Genomic DNA, 20,722 nt, shown 5'->3' with positions numbered 1-20,722 from the left:
GCAAACATCTAATTGGTTGCCAAGGTCAACACAAGCTTTTATACATTGTTACCCATGGAAAAGTTTCCACAAATGTCCATCAATAAGATTTTGACTGAAAAGGACGAGTTTCTCACCTGTAACTCTTTCACCCATGAGCAGTGCCAATAGGAGAGCCCAGCCCACTTGACAAAGAACTCACGCTCCGGAATGCCTTCCACAGGCTTTGGGGGCGGCATAAGGGGGTCGATCTCACAGGGTGGCCCTGATATATGTAAAGGAGGCTCTCTCCACACCCAGTGTAGGATTCTTTGTACTTTGCCCTTTAAGGGCAGACACTGTGAATAAGAAGAACCAACAGTATAACTCTAGAGACCTATGGAAATGTTCTCAGCAGCTGGAATGGAATACAATTAGGTGTAATGTATGGAGGAAGTGTGGGCACATATAGGGGATAAACTACATGACCAAAGTTATTGTCAAGCCCAAATCGGAACAGCTCCGAGGTATGATGTATGAGCCATGAGGGGGTGTCTATAGCCCTGAAGCAATGATAGAAAATAATGATGGAATAAAAAGGTGGTGGATGTTTCGCGCACACGTCCAGGCTAGGACGCAGACTGTTCAATTGCAATCTATGGGGCAGATGTATTAACCAGGAGAAGACATAAGGAAGTGATAAACCAGTGATAAGTGCAAGGTGATAAACGTACCAGCCAATCAGCTCCAATATGTAAATTAACAGTTAGGATCTGATTGGCTGGTGCGTTTATCACCTTGCACTTATCACTGGTTTATCACTTCCTTATGCTGTCTCCAGGCATAATACATCTGCCCCCATTGATTTAAACACCTTAAAAGGACCTTTACTTACAGGGATAAATACTTTGTGAATCGTTTCTAGCTCAACTGCAGCAGATGGGGGTAAAACTAAACTCTGAGGGCCCCTCATAAATTTCACGGCATCTCAAATAAATCATAGCACAGACGCCGATCTGCAGATGAAGAGCTTCTGCTGAGTGGACAAATAGTGGCATGATATGATGAGGAGATTACATGATGTAATAGCCCGGCTAAGAAATGAAAAGCAGCTGTCTGAGGCTCCAGTGTCACATACACATGAGTAGTGTGGGTGGGATCAGAAGCAGTCTGCAATATATCATACTTGCCTACCGTTCCCCTCTCCCGGAATACAGGAGTCTCACAGACGTTCTGGGAGAAGCAAGTATGCAATATACAGGGTGGGCAGAATTACTGTATTCAGAGCAGTCAGTAGTCTGATATACAGTAACATCCAGAATGTCACCACATCTCAACATGACCCATTACAGGAGGGACACAATGCTCTGTTCCTGGACTTTCCTCTTAATTTATGAATGCTGTCACCTGTGCTGAAACACCCTTCTTCTGAAATATCTAGTTCAACACAGGTGACGGCAATTATAGATTAAGACGGTCCATTTTCACACTGTTCTCACATTGCACAGCGCCATATTCCCACTATCAGCAACTGTTTGCATTAAAAAGGTTTTTCTGCGGAAAACTGCTTCCTGTGTCCTGATGAGGTAATGGGTAAAAAGGTCTCAGCCCCAAAATGAATGACACATTTTACATTCTTCTGTACAAAATGCTGTGACACCGTGTTGTATATGTCACCACCTCACAGCACTAGGACCTTGGATTCCATTTATGGTGAAGATATGGGGTGGGATGTAATGAAGTCCTTTTTATAAAGGGGCAATCATGTACTGCACAAGGCATGGTTTAGCCTTGTACATGATTGCTCCTTTAAAAAAACATCCGAGTTCGACCGGCATTCCCCCACAGCTGCCAAATCCAGACTTCATTACATCCCGGCCTTGTTTTCTGACTTCAAAGTGCGTGGAATTAGTTGGTGCTATAATAATGAAGGATAATAGTAACGTTGGTTATGTTGGTTACTTAAACACTGACAGAGTTAGGCCTTGTATAACACAGCAATGACTCATGCTAATGTCTTGCGGGTACAAGGCATGTGGGTAAGAAAGTTCCTGGGGGCTACAAAGCACCGAGCTACACAAACATTACAGATTAAAACAACAATCCTACATCAGGGCAGTACGAACTTGTATTCCTGAGGCGGATATGGGAAGGACTGTGCACGCACTCTGCACAAAGCAAAATACACAAAACCAGTGATGTTACCAATAACTTGTATTGCCCTCATGCAACTGATGTGTGTGGCATCAGTAATCTTCCTCACCATGAGCCACGGCTGTGACACAGAGTTGAAATCCTATGGAAAGGTATGTGGTCAGCATATTGACAGTCACTAAGTCCACGGTGACTATACTAACACACAAGGCTGTAGCTACCATAGGTGCAAGCAGTGCGGCTGCTATGGGGCCCAGAGCTGTGAGGGGCCCACCTTCCCTCTCAAAGTTACATGTGTTATATACATTTTTCGCCATTGGGTGGTACGTAGGGGTCCTTTCAAACTATTTCCTTGGGGCCTGCAATATATCTAGGTATGCCCCTGGACCTGCTCATTGTAGTGTGTTATAAAATGAACTGGAGGGCATTTTAATGTTATATAATATGAACTGGGGCACTGTAATGAGGCACAATATGAACGGGGAGTACTATATGTGGCATAATGTGTACTGGCAGCCCTGAAATGTGATATATGGTGAACTTAAGCACTACTACGATTCATAAAAGAAACTATGCCTCTACTATGGGGCATAACATTAAATAAGGTTCTACTACGGTTCAGAAAATGAACTTGGGCGCTATTATAGGGCATAAAATTAACAACTGCTGCAGAGAAGTGTCTCTCTAGAAGCATTGGGACGGGGGCCCTTAAAAATGTTGCTATGGGGCCCACAAAGTTCTGGTTACGCCCCTGCTAACACAAAAGTGTCGGAGTCAGGGATCCCAACACGGGTGTAACGCTACTGACAGCATTCTGACAGTGCAGGTTTCGTAACTTTACAACATGCCGCTTACTGCCATGTTTATCCTTATAAGGCCCGCACTGCCAAATTAGAAGCATTACACCCACAACGGAAGTGCTGTGTCGGCATAATAACTGTGGGCCTAGTGACTGTTGACATAACATATTCATCAACCCCTATGGAATGTGTCTAGATAGCGCCAAAGCACTGAGGACACCTTACAGTTCTGCATCTATCCCAAGAACAAGCAGCTGGGTGACCTTTATGAGTTATACACGGGAACACGTCACATGATCACCAAATTGTTCTGCTAGAAGTCAGATACTACTCTGACTACTGCTATACATTAGAGGGAACCATGAGCCTGGGCCTAGCATTCACCTTATCCTTACGACTGCTACATTATCCCTTTAATTAGGGACCCATGTGAATTACACAGGTTCTGCGGCTGGTATCTGGTCAGCTAGTTGACATTCAGAAGGTTGACAGGTCCTGAATGTCGACAGATTCTGAATGCCAACAGAATGTTGACATGGACAGACACAGAACCTGTTTAATTCATGGGTCCCTGGTTGAAGGACATTATAGCAACCCTAATTATAGTGCTTAAACTCTAATTAGAAGAACCCCCTTTATATTTCTGTAATATAAATAATAAGGGATGGATGTATATAAGCAATTTGGCTGTACGGCTTCCTATGATGATGATGATGCTACTAAGTCAGCTGGCCATTTAGTACTGTTCCATTATTAGATGTATTTCTCTTTATTTCCTTCCGGAGCTCCTCTGTCATTGTTACTAAGGTGCGAAGCCTCAGACAGCACACCCACTCCGAAGCCTGGATTACTGGCACGGGGTATGTGTGTGACTTCCCAGGACACAAAGAGACTGACAAGAGGCACGGCCGGCAGTGAGCTGGCAGACACAGCTGTCTAAGTGTGCTCACAGACTGCGCAGAGGGATAACATGAAATATGTCTTCTACATACATTCCTCTGCTAGGCTCAATTAGGCAAATAACATTTTCAAGGGTACAGTTGCATTAAATGAGGCATAATGATTAACACACAGTAAATGAATATGCAAGGGAATGTGTGGAATATAAGCAGGGCTCCCATATCTCTGAGAAAGAAAACCTGAGGACTAAGTAACGGGAATTTTCCCGGCCCTTTATAACATTTCTGGAAGACAAATGCAACAATATCCCATAGGTACCTATCTGCACAATCCCATGCATTAGCAGTCTGAATTAATAGTTGAAATGACAGTCATGCCACACACATGGGACCTGTTTAAGGTCCTGACGCAGGTTTGGCAGCAGATGCAATGTACAGATGTTCAGTACTTTGCGCCGGATATATACTGTATGTCCTGCATTGTCGGACACACTACGGCTGCAAACGTCATGTGATTGGCAGTCTGCAGCTGCTTAGGGGTGAGGACGGGGCGGTGATGGCAGCTGTTTTTTTCAAAACAGATGCGAGTCGCCTTCGTTGTGTGGCAGTGCCAAGACCAAAGTTTCCGTCTTCCGACAGAGATTTCCTGGCATCTTGGTGTTGCAGATGATCCGATGCTGCGTACTCCCTGGGCCAAGACCGCGAGGGGGCCGGGGGATAGCAGTGTTGATCAGGACCAGCATGGATAAAAAGGCGGCGGCAGTATTTTGAATATAGCACTGGCTTCGAGAGAATTGGAGCTTGTGGACCAGAAGCCAATAAGAAGCTGCCACTCGATAGGCCCTGATTGGCTACCGGTCTGTGAGCTCCGATTAGCTCACTGCCAGCAGCAAATTTGTAATACTACAGCTGGCAGTATCACCTTGGTTGTCTGCTGACTGCCAGTGCGCCAGCTGGTGCTGATCAACATTGCTGGCACCTGGGCCCCCTCTCAATGCGCATATGGAATGCTGTGAGCCTGCAACCTCCACCTCCTTCTGCACCCAGAACGGTAAGCTGTGGGTGCTGTGAGGGGGTGGAGCAGGCAGTTGTGTGTGTGTGTGTGTGTGTGTGTGTGTGTGTGTGTGTGTGTGTGTGTGTGTGCGTGTGTGTGTGTGTGTGTCATATGGCTGGTGGGCTATGGGCCAGTGTGTGTGTGTGTGTGTGTGTGTATGTGTGTGTGTGTGTGTGTGTGGCTATGGGGCAGTGCATGTGGGTGTGGCTATGGGGCAGTGCATGTGGGTGTGGCAATGGGGGAAACTGAAATTTAAGGAACACAAACCTGGGGCTGTAAATAAAATGTCACATTCAGAAAAAATGTGTGAAGCGGAGACTGAAAACATATTTAAAAGCGACTTACTGTGCAACGTGGACATAACCATTCACCATTTGGTATTTCAGGCAAAGGTGGGTTAAGACAGTGCAAATGGTAAGAGGAGGGGCAAGTGTCACAGCACAAGAGCTCCCCTCCATCTTTACAGACACGACAAAACTCCATGTGATCATCTTCCTCATCCTCCTCGTCTACTCCATCCTCATCATCTTCATCTTCATCTTTTGGTTCCCACTGGATTCCTTCTTTTTCCTGAAGGCAAATAATAATTGTCATGTTACCAAGTTCTGGGACTCTTCTACTACAGTACATTCTGCATTAATAGAATGAAAAATGTAATTAACTTAATTTGCATGCAGAACGTTCAGTTACAGATTTCGCTAAGGAATAAAATGATAAATTTTTCAGATGCAGCAATGGGCCATAAACCGATCCACTTGTGTGTCCCGGCATAAGTGGGAGGAGTCACCATGGGTAAAATACAAGCCCACCTACTTGTGGCGTTGGGCAGACCAGCCAAGCTCACAGATGAAAATGCTCAAAATAAATAAAAAAACATATGTAATAACTGTCAACTCTACTAACCTAATCTGTACACGCACAGTAAAAACCTAGAGTACGTCACATAAAGCCAGACAGATCACAGTTTTAAATAGGTCCACAGAGGAATGTTTAATAGCTTGAGATAAAACATACTGTACCTAGCCCAGGCGAAGCCCAAAGGCATTAATACTGTTTTTAACTTTTCTCTGAGGAGTGAAATATGGCGGATCTCGCTATTCATCACGTTTTCTGCCAGCAAGTTCAAAACAAACGGAAAATAATTCCTACACTTTGTCTGCCGTATCTTTCAAGGTAGACAAAAACGCTGTATGCAACAATTTCACTGATAAAACACTGAATCGCTATTTTATAACGGTAAATATAATTTGACCAAAGACTTCAGGGTTTCAAAAGGGGATATATAATTAGCCATGGGACACCCTCCCCAGGAATAATCAAATTTCCCCGATGCCGGCAGTTAATGAAAATCCCCAATAACCAGCCCTATCACTACCATTTCATTCGTGAAAACACATGGTTTCAGGAACTTATCCCGTCCCCTTGGTTTTTCGGCCAAAAATAGAAAAATGTCTGGCTGAAAAAAAACAGGGTACAATCGAATAGGGAGAAAAAAATGTCGAATAAGAATGTTTTTTTGATTGCCGGAATTGATAAGATGTCAATATCAGCACCGTGCTGCACCCACCCCCTGACTGTGCTCAAGTTATCATAACTAATCACCCCAGGGGACGGGCGGGTGGTCACTTTGATTTTGCGGTAGCTTGCTGCTGACAGCATCTGACAGACCTCCAGGTGGCAGAACAGCTCCCACGGCACGTGGGGAGAAGACATAGGGTCGTATGTAACAATGTCCAAGATCGCCGGAGGTGCGAGATGCCGGACGATCTCGGACGTCATTACATCCGGCCCAAAGTGTCTCTCCCCACACAGTGCGGGAGCCTTGAGCCGAAGCAGAACATGGTCTGCAGCCGAGGGTAGGTACGGCTGGTACCGCCCCCAGGCCATCCTGCCCAGTGCAGCTGCATTCCTCCTTACAGCCCTGATCAATATCATATTATATATCAATATCATATCCTGAGCAGCTCTCTCCCTGATCTGCTTTATTATATAATATGTGTTTTTCCTCTAATGCACTAAGTTTCCTTGGCCAACCATTGCATCTACGGTCCTCAACGTTGCCCATTTCTTTGTGCCTCAATGCTGAGAAATACTGGCAGGTACTTATCTATCATGCAATACCATCAGGAAGGAGTCTGATTGGCTCCAAACGTATTCTGCAGCAGGACAACGATCCCAAACGTACAGCCAATGTCATTAAGAACTATCTTCAGCATAAAGAAGAACAAGGAGACCTGGAAGTGACGCTATGGATTCCACAGAGCCCTTATATAAACATTATCGAGTCTGTCTGGGATTACATGCAGAGACAAAAGGATTTGAGCAAGCCTACATCCACAGGAGATCTGTGGTTAGTTCTCCAACACATTTGAAACAACCTCCCTGCCGAGTTCCTTCAAAAACTGTGCGCAAGTGTACCTAGAATTGATGTTGTTTTGAAGGCAAAAGGGTGGTCACACCACATACTGATTTGATTTAGATTTCTCTTCTGTTCATTCACTTTGCATTTTGTTAATTGTTAAAATTAAAATATTAACACTTCTATTTTTGATAGCATTCTGACTTTGCAGCATATTTTCCACACCTGCTTAAAACTTTTGCACAGTACTGTATACATAGATAGATAGATAGATAGATAGATAGATAGATAGATAGATAGATAGATAGATAGATAGATAGATAGATAGATAAATAGATAGTGTATTTTCTACAGTGCATTGCTGTGATTAGTCTGGTAAATTATCATGCATGCAATAGCAGTATTTACTATATATATTTATCAAGGAGCCTCTAAGCATGGCCCCCTAACACTGCCTTTTCCCAGGTGGGCCCTTTATGCCCCAGTTTGACACTAGATAGATAGATAGATAGATAGATAGATAGATAGATAGATAGATAGATAGATAGATAGACAGATAGATAGATAGATAGATGTGGCTAATTGATCCCCCGGTGGCTATCCAATTAGCCCATGCACGTCACTTATACATCATTTTTGGGAGGGAACCTGTTGAGGTCCTGCAATAAAATCCCCAATAAGTGAAGTTTTTCGTGGACGCAATCGCGAAAACCGGATTTTTTTTAAACCAAAAAAACGGTCTTGGATTGCCTCTAAAAAAAACATTGGGCAAAAAAATGCAGTAAAGCTAATTTTTTTTTCAGCAAAATATTTTTTGGGCACAGTTGAATTTCCCCATAGGAGCTAATTCGGTAAACTGGATAAGCAATTAGTGCTACAGAAAAGAAGAATATGTTTGCACTAGAAAAAATAAGATTTTACTCACCGGTAAATCTATTTCTCGTAGTCCGTAGTGGATGCTGGGAACTCCGAAAGGACCATGGGGAATAGCGGCTCCGCAGGAGACTGGGCACAACTAAAGAAAGCTTTTAGGTCACCTGGTGTGCACTGGCTCCTCCCACTATGACCCTCCTCCAAGCCTCAGTTAGGACACTGTGCCCGGACGAGCTGACATAATAAGGAAGGATTTTGAATCCCGGGTAAGACTCCTACCAGCCACACCAATCACACCGTATAACTCGTGATACTATACCCAGTTTAACAGTATGAAAACAACTGAGCCTCTCAACAGATGGCTCAACAATAACCCTTTAGTTAACAATAACTATGTACAAGTATTGCAGACAATCCGCACTTGGGATGGGCGCCCAGCATCCACTACGGACTACGAGAAATAGATTTACCGGTGAGTAAAATCTTATTTTCTCTGACGTCCTAGTGGATGCTGGGAACTCCGAAAGGACCATGGGGATTATACCAAAGCTCCCAAACGGGCGGGAGAGTGCGGATGACTCTGCAGCACCGAATGAGAGAACTCAAGGTCCTCCTCAGCCAGGGTATCAAATTTGTAGAATTTTGCAAACGTGTTTGCCCCTGACCAAGTAGCAGCTCGGCAAAGTTGTAAAGCCGAGACCCCTCGGGCAGCCGCCCAAGATGAGCCCACCTTCCTTGTGGAATGGGCTTTTACTGATTTAGGATGCAGCAGTCAAGCCGCAGAATGCGCCAGCTGAATTGTGCTACAAATCCAGCGAGCAATAGTCTGCTTAGAAGCAGGAGCATCCAGTTTGTTGGGTGCATACAGGATAAATAGCGAGTCAGTTTTCCTGACTCTAGCCGTCCTGGAAACATAAATTTTCAAGGCCCTGACTACGTCCAGTAACTTGGAATCCTCCAAGTCCCTAGTAGCCGCAGGCACCACAATAGGTTGGTTCAAGTGAAAAGCTGATACCACCTTAGGGAGAAACTGGGGACGAGTCCTCAATTCCGCCCTATCCATATGGAAAATCAGATAAGGGCTTTTACATGACAAAGCTGCCAATTCTGACACACGCCTGGCTGAAGCCAAGGCCAATAACATGACCACTTTCCACGTGAGATATTTTAGATCCACGGTTTTAAGTGGCTCAAACCAATGTGATTTTAAGAAACTCAACACCACGTTGAGATCCCAAGGTGCCACTGGAGGCACAAACGGGGGCTGAATATGCAGCACTCCTTTCACAAACGTCTGAACTTCAGGTAGTGAAGCTAGTTCTTTCTGGAAGAAAATCGACAGAGCCGAGATCTGTACCTTAATGGAGCCTAATTTCAGGCCCATAGTCACTCCTGCTTGTAGGAAATGCAGAAATCGACCTAGTTGAAATTCCTCTGTTGGGGCCTTTTTGGCCTCACACCAAGCACCATATTTCCGCCATATGCGGTGATAATGCTTTGCAGTTACATCTTTCCTGGCTTTAATCAGCGTAGGAATGACTTCCTCCGGAATGCCCTTTTCCTTCAGGATCCGGCGTTCAACCGCCATGCCGTCAAACGCAGCCGCGGTAAGTCTTGGAACAGACAGGGCCCCTGCTGCAGCAGGTCCTGTCTGAGCGGCAGAGGCCATGGGTCCTCTGAGATCATCTCTTGAAGTTCCGGGTACCACGCTCGTCTTGGCCAATCCGGAACCACGAGTATTGTTCTTACTCCTCGTTTTCTTATTATTCTCAGTACCCTTGGTATGAGAGGCAGAGGAGGGAACACATAAACTGACTGGTACACCGACGGTGTCACTAGAGCGTCCACAGCTATCGCCTGAGGGTCCCTTGACCTGGCGCAATATCTCTCTAGTTTTTTGTTTAGGCGGGACGCCATCATGTCCACCTGTGGCCGTTCCCATCGATTTACAATCAGCGTGAAGACTTCTGGATGAAGTCCCCACTCTCCCGGGTGGAGGTCGTGCCTGCTGAGAAAGTCTGCTTCCCAGTTGTCCACTCCCGGAATGAACACTGCTGACAGTGCTAGTATGTGATTTTCCGCCCATCGGAGAATCCTTGTGGCTTCTGCCATTGCCATCCTGCTTCTTGTGCCGCCCTGTCGATTTACATGGGCGACTGCCGTGATGTTGTCTGACTGGATCAGTACCGGCTGGTGTAGAAGCAGGGATTTTGCCTGACTTAGGGCATTGTAAATGGCCCTTAGTTCCAGAATATTTATGTGTAGGGAAGTCTCCTGACTCGACCATAGTCCTTGGAAGTTTCTTCCCTGTGTGACTGCCCCCCAGCCTCGAAGGCTGGCATCCGTGGTCACCCAGTCCTGTATGCCGAATCTGCGGCCCTCTAGAAGATGAGCACTCTGCAGCCACCACAGCAGAGACACCCTGGTTCTTGGAGACAGGGTTATTAGGCGATGCATCTGAAGATGCGATCCGGACCATTGGTCCAACAGGTCCCACTGAAAAATTCTGGCATGGAACCTGCCGAAAGGAATTGCTTCGTAAGAAGCCACCATCTTTCCCAGGACCCGCGTGCAGTGATGCACCGATACCTGTTTTGGTTTCAGGAGGTCTCTGACTAGAGATGACAGCTCCTTGGCTTTCTCCTCCGGGAGAAACACTTTTTTCTGGACTGTATCCAGAATCATACCCAGGAACAGTAGACGTGTCGTCGGAACCAGCTGTGATTTTGGAATATTCAGAATCCAACCGTGCTGGTGTAGCACCTCCTGAGATAGTGCTACTCCCACCAACAACTGTTCCTCTGACCTCGCCTTTATTAGGAGATCGTCCAAGTACGGGATAATTAAAACTCCCTTTCTTCGAAGAAGTATCATCATTTCCGCCATTACCTTGGTAAACACCCTCGGTGCCGTGGAGAGTCCAAACGGCAGCGTCTGGAATTGGTAATGGCAATCCTGTACCACAAATCTGAGGTACTCCTGGTGAGGATAGTAAATGGGGACATGCAGGTAAGCATCCTTGATGTCCAGGGATACCATGTAATCCCCCTCGTCCAGGCTTGCAATAACCGCCCTGAGCGATTCCATCTTGAACTTGAATTTTTTTATGTATGTGTTCAAGGATTTCAAATTTAAAATGGGTCTCACCAAACCGTCCGGTTTCGGTACCACAAACAGTGTGGAATAGTAACCCCGTCCTTGTTGAAGTAGGGGCACCTTGATTATCACCTGCTGGGAATACAGCTTGTGAATTGCCGCTAGCAAAGCCTCCCTGTCTGAAGGAGTAATCGGCAAGGCAGATTTTTTAGGAACCGGTGGGGTGGAGACGCCTCGAATTCCAGTTTGTACCCTTGAGATACTATTTGCAGGATCCAGGGATCCACCTGTGAGCGAGCCCACTGATCGCTGAAATTTTTGAGGCGGCCCCCCACGTACCTGGCTCCGCCTGTGGAGCCCCACCGTCATGCGGCGGACTTGGAAGAAGCGGGGGAGGACAGAAAGGACCCGCCTTTTCCACGCCTGTTTTTCTGAGTCCGAAAGGACTGTACCTGATAAAACGGCGCCTTTTTAGGCTGTGAGGGAACATGGGGTAAAAATGCTGACTTCCCAGCAGTTGCTGTGGAAACTAGGTCCGAGAGACCATCCCCAAATAACTCCTCACCCTTATAAGGCAAAACTTCCATGTGCCTTTTTGAATCTGCATCCCCTGTCCACTGGCGAGTCCATAAGCCTCTCCTAGCAGAAATGGACAATGCACTTATTTTAGATGCCAGCCGGCAGATCTCCCTCTGTGCATCTCTCATGTATAAGACTGAGTCTTTTATATGCTCTATGGTTAGCAGAATAGTGTCCCTGTCTAGGGTGTCAATATTTTCTGACAGGGAATCTGACCACGCAGCGGCAGCACTGCACATCCATGCTGAAGCAATAGCTGGTCTAAGTATAATGCCTGAGTGTGTATATACAGACTTCAGGATCGCCTCCTGCTTTCTATCAGCAGGTTCCTTGAGGGTGGCCGTATCCGGAGACGGTAGTGCCACCTTTTTAGACAAACGTGTGAGCGCTTTATCCACCCTAGGGGGTGTCTCCCAACGTGACCTATCCTCTGGCGGGAAAGGGAACGCCATTAGTAACTTCTTAGAGATTACCAATCTTTTATCAGGGAAAGCCCACGCTTCTTCACACACTTCATTTAATTCTTCTGATGGGGGAAAAACTACGGGTAGTTTTTTCTCCCCAAACATAATACCCTTTTTAGTGGTACCTGGGTTTATATCAGAAATTTGTAACACCTCTTTCATTGCTTCAATCATGCAACGAATGGCCTTAGTGGACATTAGACTAGACTCATCGTCGTCGACACTGGTGTCAGTATCCGTGTCGACATCCGCGTCTGCCATCTGAGGTAGCGGGCGTTTTAGAGCCCCCGATGGCCTTTGAGACGCCTGGACAGGCACGAGCTGAGAAGCCGGCTGTCCCGCATTTGGCATGTCGTCAAATTTTTTGTGTAAGGAGTCGACACGTGCACGCAATTCCTTCCATAAGTCCATCCACTCAGGTGTCTGCCCCGCAGGGGGTGACATCCCTTCTATAGGCATCTGTTCCGCCTCCACATCATTATCCTCATCAAACATGTCGACACAGCCGTACCGACACACCGCACACACACAGGGAATGCTCTAACAGAGGACAGGACCCACAAAAGCCCTTTGGGGAGACAGAGTGAGAGTATGCCAGCACACACCAGAGCGCTATATAATGCAGGGACTAACTGAATTATGTCCCCTATAGCTGCTGTTATATATACTGCGCCTAAATTTAGTGCCCCCCCTCTCTTTTTTACCCTTTTCTGTAGTGTAGACTGCAGGGGAGAGCCAGGGAGCTTCCTTCCAGCGGAGCTGTGAGGGAGAAATGGCGCCAGTGTGCTGAAGGAGATAGCTCCGCCCCTTTTTCGCGGACTTTTCTCCCGCTTTTTTATGGATTCTGGCAGGGGTAATTATCACATACATAGCCTCTGGGGCTATATATTGTGGTATTTTTGCCAGCCAAGGTGTTTTTATTGCTGCTCAGGGCGCCCCCCCCTAGCGCCCTGCACCCTCAGTGACCAGAGTGTGAAGTGTGTATGAGGAGCAATGGCGCACAGCTGCAGTGCTGTGCGCTACCTTGGTGAAGACTGATGTCTTCTGCCGCCGATTTTCCGGACCTCTTCTTGCTTCTGGCTCTGTAAGGGGGACGGCGGCGCGGCTCCGGGACCGAACACCAAGGCCAGTTCCATGCGGTCGATCCCTCTGGAGCTAATGGTGTCCAGTAGCCTAAGAAGCCCAAGCTAGCTGCAAGCAGGTAGGTTCGCTTCTTCTCCCCTTAGTCCCTCGCTGCAGTGAGCCTGTTGCCAGCAGGTCTCACTGTAAAATAAAAAACCTAATTATATACTTTCTTTTTAGAAGCTCAGGAGAGCCCCTAGTGTGCATCCAACCTCGGCCGGGCACAAAATCTAACTGAGGCTTGGAGGAGGGTCATAGTGGGAGGAGCCAGTGCACACCAGGTGACCTAAAAGCTTTCTTTAGTTGTGCCCAGTCTCCTGCGGAGCCGCTATTCCCCATGGTCCTTTCGGAGTTCCCAGCATCCACTAGGACGTCAGAGAAATCATTATTACCATCAACAGAAATAATGACCATTATTTTAATACTATATAGTCATCAGTACAGAACTTTACTAATATCCCTGCAAAATGAAGACATTTAGCTCTTCTGAAGTGTTTATACCTAGATAAACGATACAAGCATGTTATTTACCCAGTTCATTTGCTGAAAGTTGTTTCATACAATTTAGAAAATAAAGTTTTGTTATTTAGCATAATTCTAGATTGGAAATAAATAAAAGTGCTTAGCAGATGACTAATGATTACATAGTCATTAGATAGTAATTTAATGACTTGCAGTCTCCTAGGTAACCACAAATTCTAGGTGATATTCATGCTTGAGCACAGATTTTAAATCAAAATAATTGTGCTTAAGTATGACTATCCTTAAAATCTGGACTGTTAGTGTGACTTGAGGACTGTAGTTGGGAAACACTGATATACAGAATTAATCGGTGCTTTCCATCCCAGGCACATGACTAGTGAAACTAGGGCAACTTTTAAGGCATATGGCAGTGTTTCTCAAGAGTACCAGAATTCTGGGTGTGGACAGTGTCTAGGTCAACAATTTTTAGGTCGACCCCTATAGGTGGACAGTCACTAGGTCGACAGGGTCAGAAGGTCGACAGGGTCAGAAGGTCGACATGTTTTAGGTCGACAGGCCAAAAGGTCGACATGAGTTTTTTATGTTTTTTTGGTGTCGTGTTCTTCGTAGAGTGACCGGGAACCCCAATTAGTGCACCGTGTCCCCTCGCATGGCTCGCTTCGCTCGCCATGCTTTAGATTACCGTTCCAATCGTAGTCCACGTGGATCGTTAAGTATGAAAAAGTTAAAAAAAATATTTATTTTTAAAACTCATGTCGACCTTTTGAACTGTCGACCTAGAACATGTCGACCTTCTGCCCCTGTCGACCTTCTGACCCTGTCAACCTAGTGACTGTCTACCTATAGTGGTTGACCTAAACATTGTCGACCTAGACACTGTCGATCTTCAGACCGGATCCCCAGAATTCTAGGCCAAAAGTTTTCTATTGAGAAATTTAGAAAGAAATACGAGGATTTTGGTACTTACCGATAAATCCATTTCTCTGAATCCACTCGGGGACACTGGAGATCTCAGGCAGCTGGGGTGTGAAGGATGCAGACCGGAGGAAGCACAATATAATAAAAAAAAAAATTATGCACACCCGGCTAATCCCTCTAGTTTGAAAAATTGACAGAGAGAAGAGGGAACATGAAGAATCAAGGCCATATGGGAAGGAACCAACCGTACCAACACGTCAAACAGCAACCAAGAACTAAGAACATAATAATTAAACTGGTTGAACTAAATGTTACAAGAACACACAGGCTGACAGCACCGAGGCGGGCGTCCAGTGTCCCCGAGTGGATTCAGAGAAATTAATTTATCGGTAAGTACCAAAATCCTCTTTCCTCTTTCATCCACTAGGGGACACTGGAGATCTCAGACAGCTGGGGACGTCCCAAAGATACTCCCATGGGCGGGAGTGCTGTCCGAAGCCTGAAGAACCAAACGTCCAAACCTTGTATCTCTAGATGCAAACATATCAAACCTGTAGAATCGAGTGAACGTGTGTGCTGATGACCACGTTGCAGCTCTGCAAAGTTGGGTAGTGGAGGCTCCTCTAGCCACCGACCATGAAGCACCCACTGATCTGGTGGTATGAGCACCTGCCCGAAAAGGAACCCTCTTACCACTAGAGTTATATGCCTGCTTTATGGTTAGTCATATCCATCTGGCCAAAGTTTGTTTCGAAGCTGGCCAGCCCCTCCTGGGACCATCATACAAGACAAAACGTCTGACTTCCTAATGGAACTTGTAGCCTGTACGTATATCGGTAAGGCTCTGACAACATCCAAGGCCAAGTCCCCGCCTGTCAATCCCTGGAAGAAGGGGACCACAGTCGGTTGGTTTATGTGGAAACCCGAAACCACCTTAGGTAAAAACTCTACTTTTGTACAGAGCTCTGCTCTGTCTTCATGAAAAACTAGGAAAGGACTTCTACACGACAGAGCCCCTAACTCTGACAACCTCCTCGCTGATGCTAAAGCTAGGAACAGAGCTACTTTCCAGCTCAAGTATTTCAGATCTGTCTTTTCCAAAGCCTCGAAAACTGCCAATCTCAAAAAATCTAAAACCAAATTTAGATCCCACGGGGCCGTGGGAGGACAAAAAGGTGGTTGTATTATCAACACACCCTGCAAAAATGTCTGGACCTCCTGCAAGGACGCCAGACGTTGCTGAAAAAGGATTGAGAGGGCTGAGACCTGTACCTTCAAAGAGCCCAATCTCAAAACACCATCCAAACATTTTGGAGAATCCTCAACAGCCTAGTAAGGCGGAACTCTCTGGGATTCCAACCCTTAGGCTGGCACCAGTCCATGTGTGTCTTCCAAATTCTATAGTAGTGTGCTGCAGTGACTGGCTTCCTTGCAGCTAACATGGTAGGAATAGCCAATTTCGGGCTACCTCTGTCTCCTAGTATCCTGGCCTCAAAAACCACGCTATCAAACATAGACGGTTCAGATCTGGGTGAAGGAACGGGCCTTGTGACAACAGGTCCTCCCTCTGTGGCAGTTTCCAAGGATCTTACGCCAGGATTCCCCTAAGTTCTTAGTACCAAGTTCTGCGAGGATAGTCTGGTGCTATTAAAATTACCCACGTTCTTTCCCGTTTGACCTTTTTCAACACTCTTGGTAAAAGGGGAAATGGCGGGAAGATTTACACTAGTTCGTATGCCCAGGGAATCGCCAACGCGTCCACCGCTTCTGCTGCTGGATCCCGCGTCCTGGTCACATATCTTGGCAGCTGATGGTTGTTCCGAGAGGCCATTAGATCTATCTGTGGTAGACCCCACCGTCATACTATTGCCTCGAATACCTGGGGGTGTAGACACCACTCCCCTGGATGCATATCCTGATGACTGAGGTAGTCTGCTTCCCAATTGTCCACCCCTGGAATGAAGACTGCTGACAGGATTATGTTGCGCTTTTCTGTCCAAGACAGAATCTTTGTGGCCTCTTTTAAAGCCATGCGGCTTCTTGTAACTCCCGGACGGTTTATGTATGTTGTCGCCGTCACATTGTCCAACTACACTCTCACGTGCTGAGCCCATACTAGGTCTTCTGCCAGAAGAAGTGCATTGTAAATGGCTATTAGCTCTAGTATATTTATTGGGAGACTGCTCTCCTGACCATCTTCCCTGAAACTGATGGCTGTCCAGAACTGCTCCCCATCCTCCGAGACTGGCATCTGTTGTCAAAATTTTCCAATCCCAGATTCCAAACCTCTTTCCCGCCGCTAAGTTCCTGTGGACCGACCACCAAATTAACGAGGTCCTTGCCTAGGGCGACAAGTTAACCCTATGGCGAAGAAGTAGATGCATGCCCGCCCCCTAAGCAATCAGATTCAGCTGAAAGGGTCTGGAATGAAGCCTGCTGTATTGGATCGCTTCAAAGGATGCTACCATCTTTCCTAGAAGCCATACACAAAGATGCAGAGAGACCGTCCGGTTCTGTAGAACCTGACATACCATTTCCTTTATGTCTCGAAACTTGTCTTCTGGAAGAAACACCTTCAGTTGTATCGTATCTAAAATGAGGCCAAGGAGTTGAATCCTCTGTGCTGGTTGCAGATTGGATCTCTTCTTGAAATTTACGATCCAGCCATGTCAAATCAGGAACCGATGAGTGATCTGAGCCTCCCGGATCAACTGGTCCTGAAAGGGAGCCTTGATAAGAAGGTCGTCCAGATACGGTATTATCGTTATCCCTAACAATCTAAATTTCGCTACCATGACTGCCATGATCTCTGTGAAGTCTCTTGGGGCTGATGATAGGCCGAACGGTAGAGCTCTGAACTGGTAATGAGACTTGACCACTGCAAACCATAAATAGGCTTGGTGCGGGGTCCAAATTGGGACATGGAAGTACACATCCTTTATGTCCATCGACCCCATGAACTCCCTGTGTTCCTGTCATGCAATAACTGACTGTATGGATTCCATCTTGAATCTGTAAATCGTCAAGAATTGATTTAACACCTTTAAATTGAGGATAAGCCTGACCGACCCATCCGGTTTTGGCACTACAAAAAGATTTGAATAAAATCCCGTTCCTCTTTGAGAAGTCGGGACAGGCATAATTACTTCCATCTGAAGTAACTTTTGAATAGCAGAGTCTAATGTCTTTTTAAGGGGTCCGAGGAATGCCTGTCGTAAAGAACTGACTAAGAGGACGGTTCTGAAACTCAATTTTGTATCCCTGGGTAATAATATTGTTGATCCAGACTTCTGTCGAGGTTTCGGCCCAGGTGTCATGAAATCTTTCCAACTGTGAGCCCACCATAGGAGACCCAAGGTGAGCTCGGAGACCACCATGCCACGGTCTAGTCAGCAGGCTTTGGGTCCTGTTTTTGGGCTGTGGACTGGGAACGGCCTCTTCCTCTGTTTCCACAAGCTTGACTGCCAAAACCTCTTCCTCTAGCTCGAAAGGATTGAGAACTAAAAGAATTGACCACCGGACCAGAGTAATTTCTTCTGACCGGTGGTGTAGTTCTAGGATACGTGGTAGGCAGAAAAGTAGATTTTCCAGCTGTTGCTGGTCTAATTCTGGACCAAATAAAACCTCCCCTACAAAGGTGATCGCCTCTACTGCTTCTTGGTATCTGAGTCCACTTGCCAATCCCTGAGCCACAGAATCCTTGGCCGATATCACCGAAGCCGAGATGCGTGACGCTATCCTGCTAGCATCCTTTGTAGCTTGGCAAATGTACGTGGCCGACTCCCGGATATGCTCCACTAGTCTAACTATTTCTTCCTGGCTTTTATATTCCACCACTGCCTGAACAATTTGACCAGCCCATTCTACAATAGCCTTATTTACCCAGGCACTGATAATCATAGGCCTTTGTAATGCTCCTGCAGCCACAAAGATAGATTTTAGTGTTGTATCCAACTTATGATCTGACACATCCTTTAGCGTAGTCACGTTTGGTATCGGTAAGATTGTCTTCTTTGACAGTCTAGCCAGGGTGGCGTCCACAATCGGCGGGGCCTCCCACTTTGACATGACACCTTTAGGTAGTGGCTAATTAGCCGTAAACCTTTTGGGAATCTGGAAGCATCTATCTGGCTGCTTCCATGCTTCACCCATTTGATCATGGAGAGTCTGAGGAATCGGAAAAACTGCTGTTTGCGGTTTCTGAGACTCAAATAGATCAAAGACCTCAGGTTCCTTAAGCTCTTCTTCCTTGAAGTTAAGGACTTTTTTTACTGCTTCAATAAGGGATTCTAAACCCTTGACCTCAGAATCCTCCTCCTGAGAACTGACATCAATTATCGCCTCTACTGACTCTCCCTCCTCCTCCTCATCTATGAGACCCTCCTCCTCTTCTGACTCTTCTTGTAGGATAGGGAGGAGTCTTTTTACCGCTTTACGCACTTTATTTTCTACTTGTGCGGGCGGAGCCACTCTAATTAGGATTCCTCCATAGTCTTGGGAAAAACCAGCAGCCCATTCTAAATGTTGCTTGTGGGATTCGCCATTTCCTTAGAAAAATCCGCCAGGGCATGTTCCCATGACCCAGACGGACCACTGCTCCCAGGTTGAGCGTCCATTCTAAAACATGTGTTGCACACTCCGGAGCTGCCAACATTAGTGGTATTTTTTTTCACATTTTGAGCATACATAGCAAGACTTTGTGGTCTTGGTTGGTGCTTTAGACATGTTAAAGACACACACACACACACACACACATGCACACACACGCACACACACACACACACACACACACACACACCAATCAGCAGTACTTTCACCCTATTAAAGTAGGAAGAGAAAGACTGTAGGGGTATAGGGAGCAATGTAACACGGAGTCACACAACTGGAAATATATATATTTTTTAAAAAATACATTTAACCAGCCTGACGTTTACAACCCACACACCACTAACTGTTGAAACAGCTTGAGTTGATCGGGTTGAGAAATTCTGTTGCTCCTCCTCTGCAGGACCTGTCAGCAGTGTCCTTTAGAAAAAAAATATAAATTATTTTTTTCAGAAAGATCTCGTTCAGGCGAGCTTGCTTATAAAACTCCCTAGCCTCAGCCAGTGCTAGTAGGGATAATAATAACATATTACTGGAGTATAAGCTCCTAGTTCTGACTCCTATGCCAATCACCCAATAAGACCTCCCCTCAGAGAGGTCCGCCCGCTCTAACTGCGCGCCTTACAGAAAAATTAAAATGCCCGCCACTGAAGTTTTCTATTCACATCGCAGCCTGTGCGTCTCCACTGTGTGGAGAAGACTGCTATGTTGCTAGGTAACCCTAAGCGCGCTCACTATGTACCTTTTGTACAGAGCTCCGCTTGTCTGCGACTGCTTTAAAATCTTCCTGCAGAGTCCCCGTTACCGTGGCGGTTCTCCGATACTCCCCCCTCGGCAGAGCGTCACTGTTCACCCTCCGGCCGCACTCGGAGCGCCGCTCTGGAGTCCTGCCGCCCTGTCTACACGTGACCCCCTAGCCGAACGGCTGCCACAGAATAGATTAAATATCTCTGCCTGTGGAGAGAATAAACACTAATGCTTGTAAAGGGATTAAGCTGCCTTGCTAGCTCCAGCCTGCGCGACTCCAGTGATATTACTCATAGCTCTCTGAATCCAGATCCTCTGAGTGAGTTGCTGATCCCTTCCAACGGGATCTTTGTCTCACTTAAACAGTTACCACAGTTTATGGGAGCCTTCACCTTCCTTTCAGCTAGGCTGGATCAGCTCAGCAAGTTTTAAAGCCAACATTTTCTCTTATGGAGCAAGAGATACCTCCAGCACAATTTTTCAAACTGGAGGGATTAGGGGGCATGAAGGGGGAGGAGCCGGCTGTGCATATTTTTTTGTTATTATTATATTATGCTACCTCCGGTCTGCATCTTTCACACCCCAGCTGTCTAAGATCTCCAGTGTCCCCT

General features: G+C 46.3%; 1 protein-coding gene across 5 annotated transcripts in view; it reads right to left on the bottom strand.

Annotated features, from left to right (window-relative positions):
- Nucleotides 1-20,722, bottom strand: part of CHD5 (chromodomain helicase DNA binding protein 5) — a 477,691-nt gene that overhangs the window by 204,935 nt on the left and 252,034 nt on the right. For all 5 annotated transcript variants that reach the window (XM_063943432.1, XM_063943431.1, XM_063943430.1 and 2 more), the window contains 2 exons: nt 5,211-5,435; nt 117-317 (listed from right to left, as the gene is read on the bottom strand). In XM_063943432.1, the coding sequence (XP_063799502.1) occupies nt 117-317; nt 5,211-5,435 (426 nt within the window). The remainder of the gene's footprint in view (nt 1-116; nt 318-5,210; nt 5,436-20,722) is intronic.

The sequence above is a fragment of the Pseudophryne corroboree genome, chromosome 10, assembly GCF_028390025.1.
Source record: "Pseudophryne corroboree isolate aPseCor3 chromosome 10, aPseCor3.hap2, whole genome shotgun sequence".
Classification (NCBI taxonomy): Eukaryota; Metazoa; Chordata; class Amphibia; order Anura; family Myobatrachidae; genus Pseudophryne; species Pseudophryne corroboree.
This window is presented reverse-complemented; position numbering and strand designations above follow the sequence as displayed.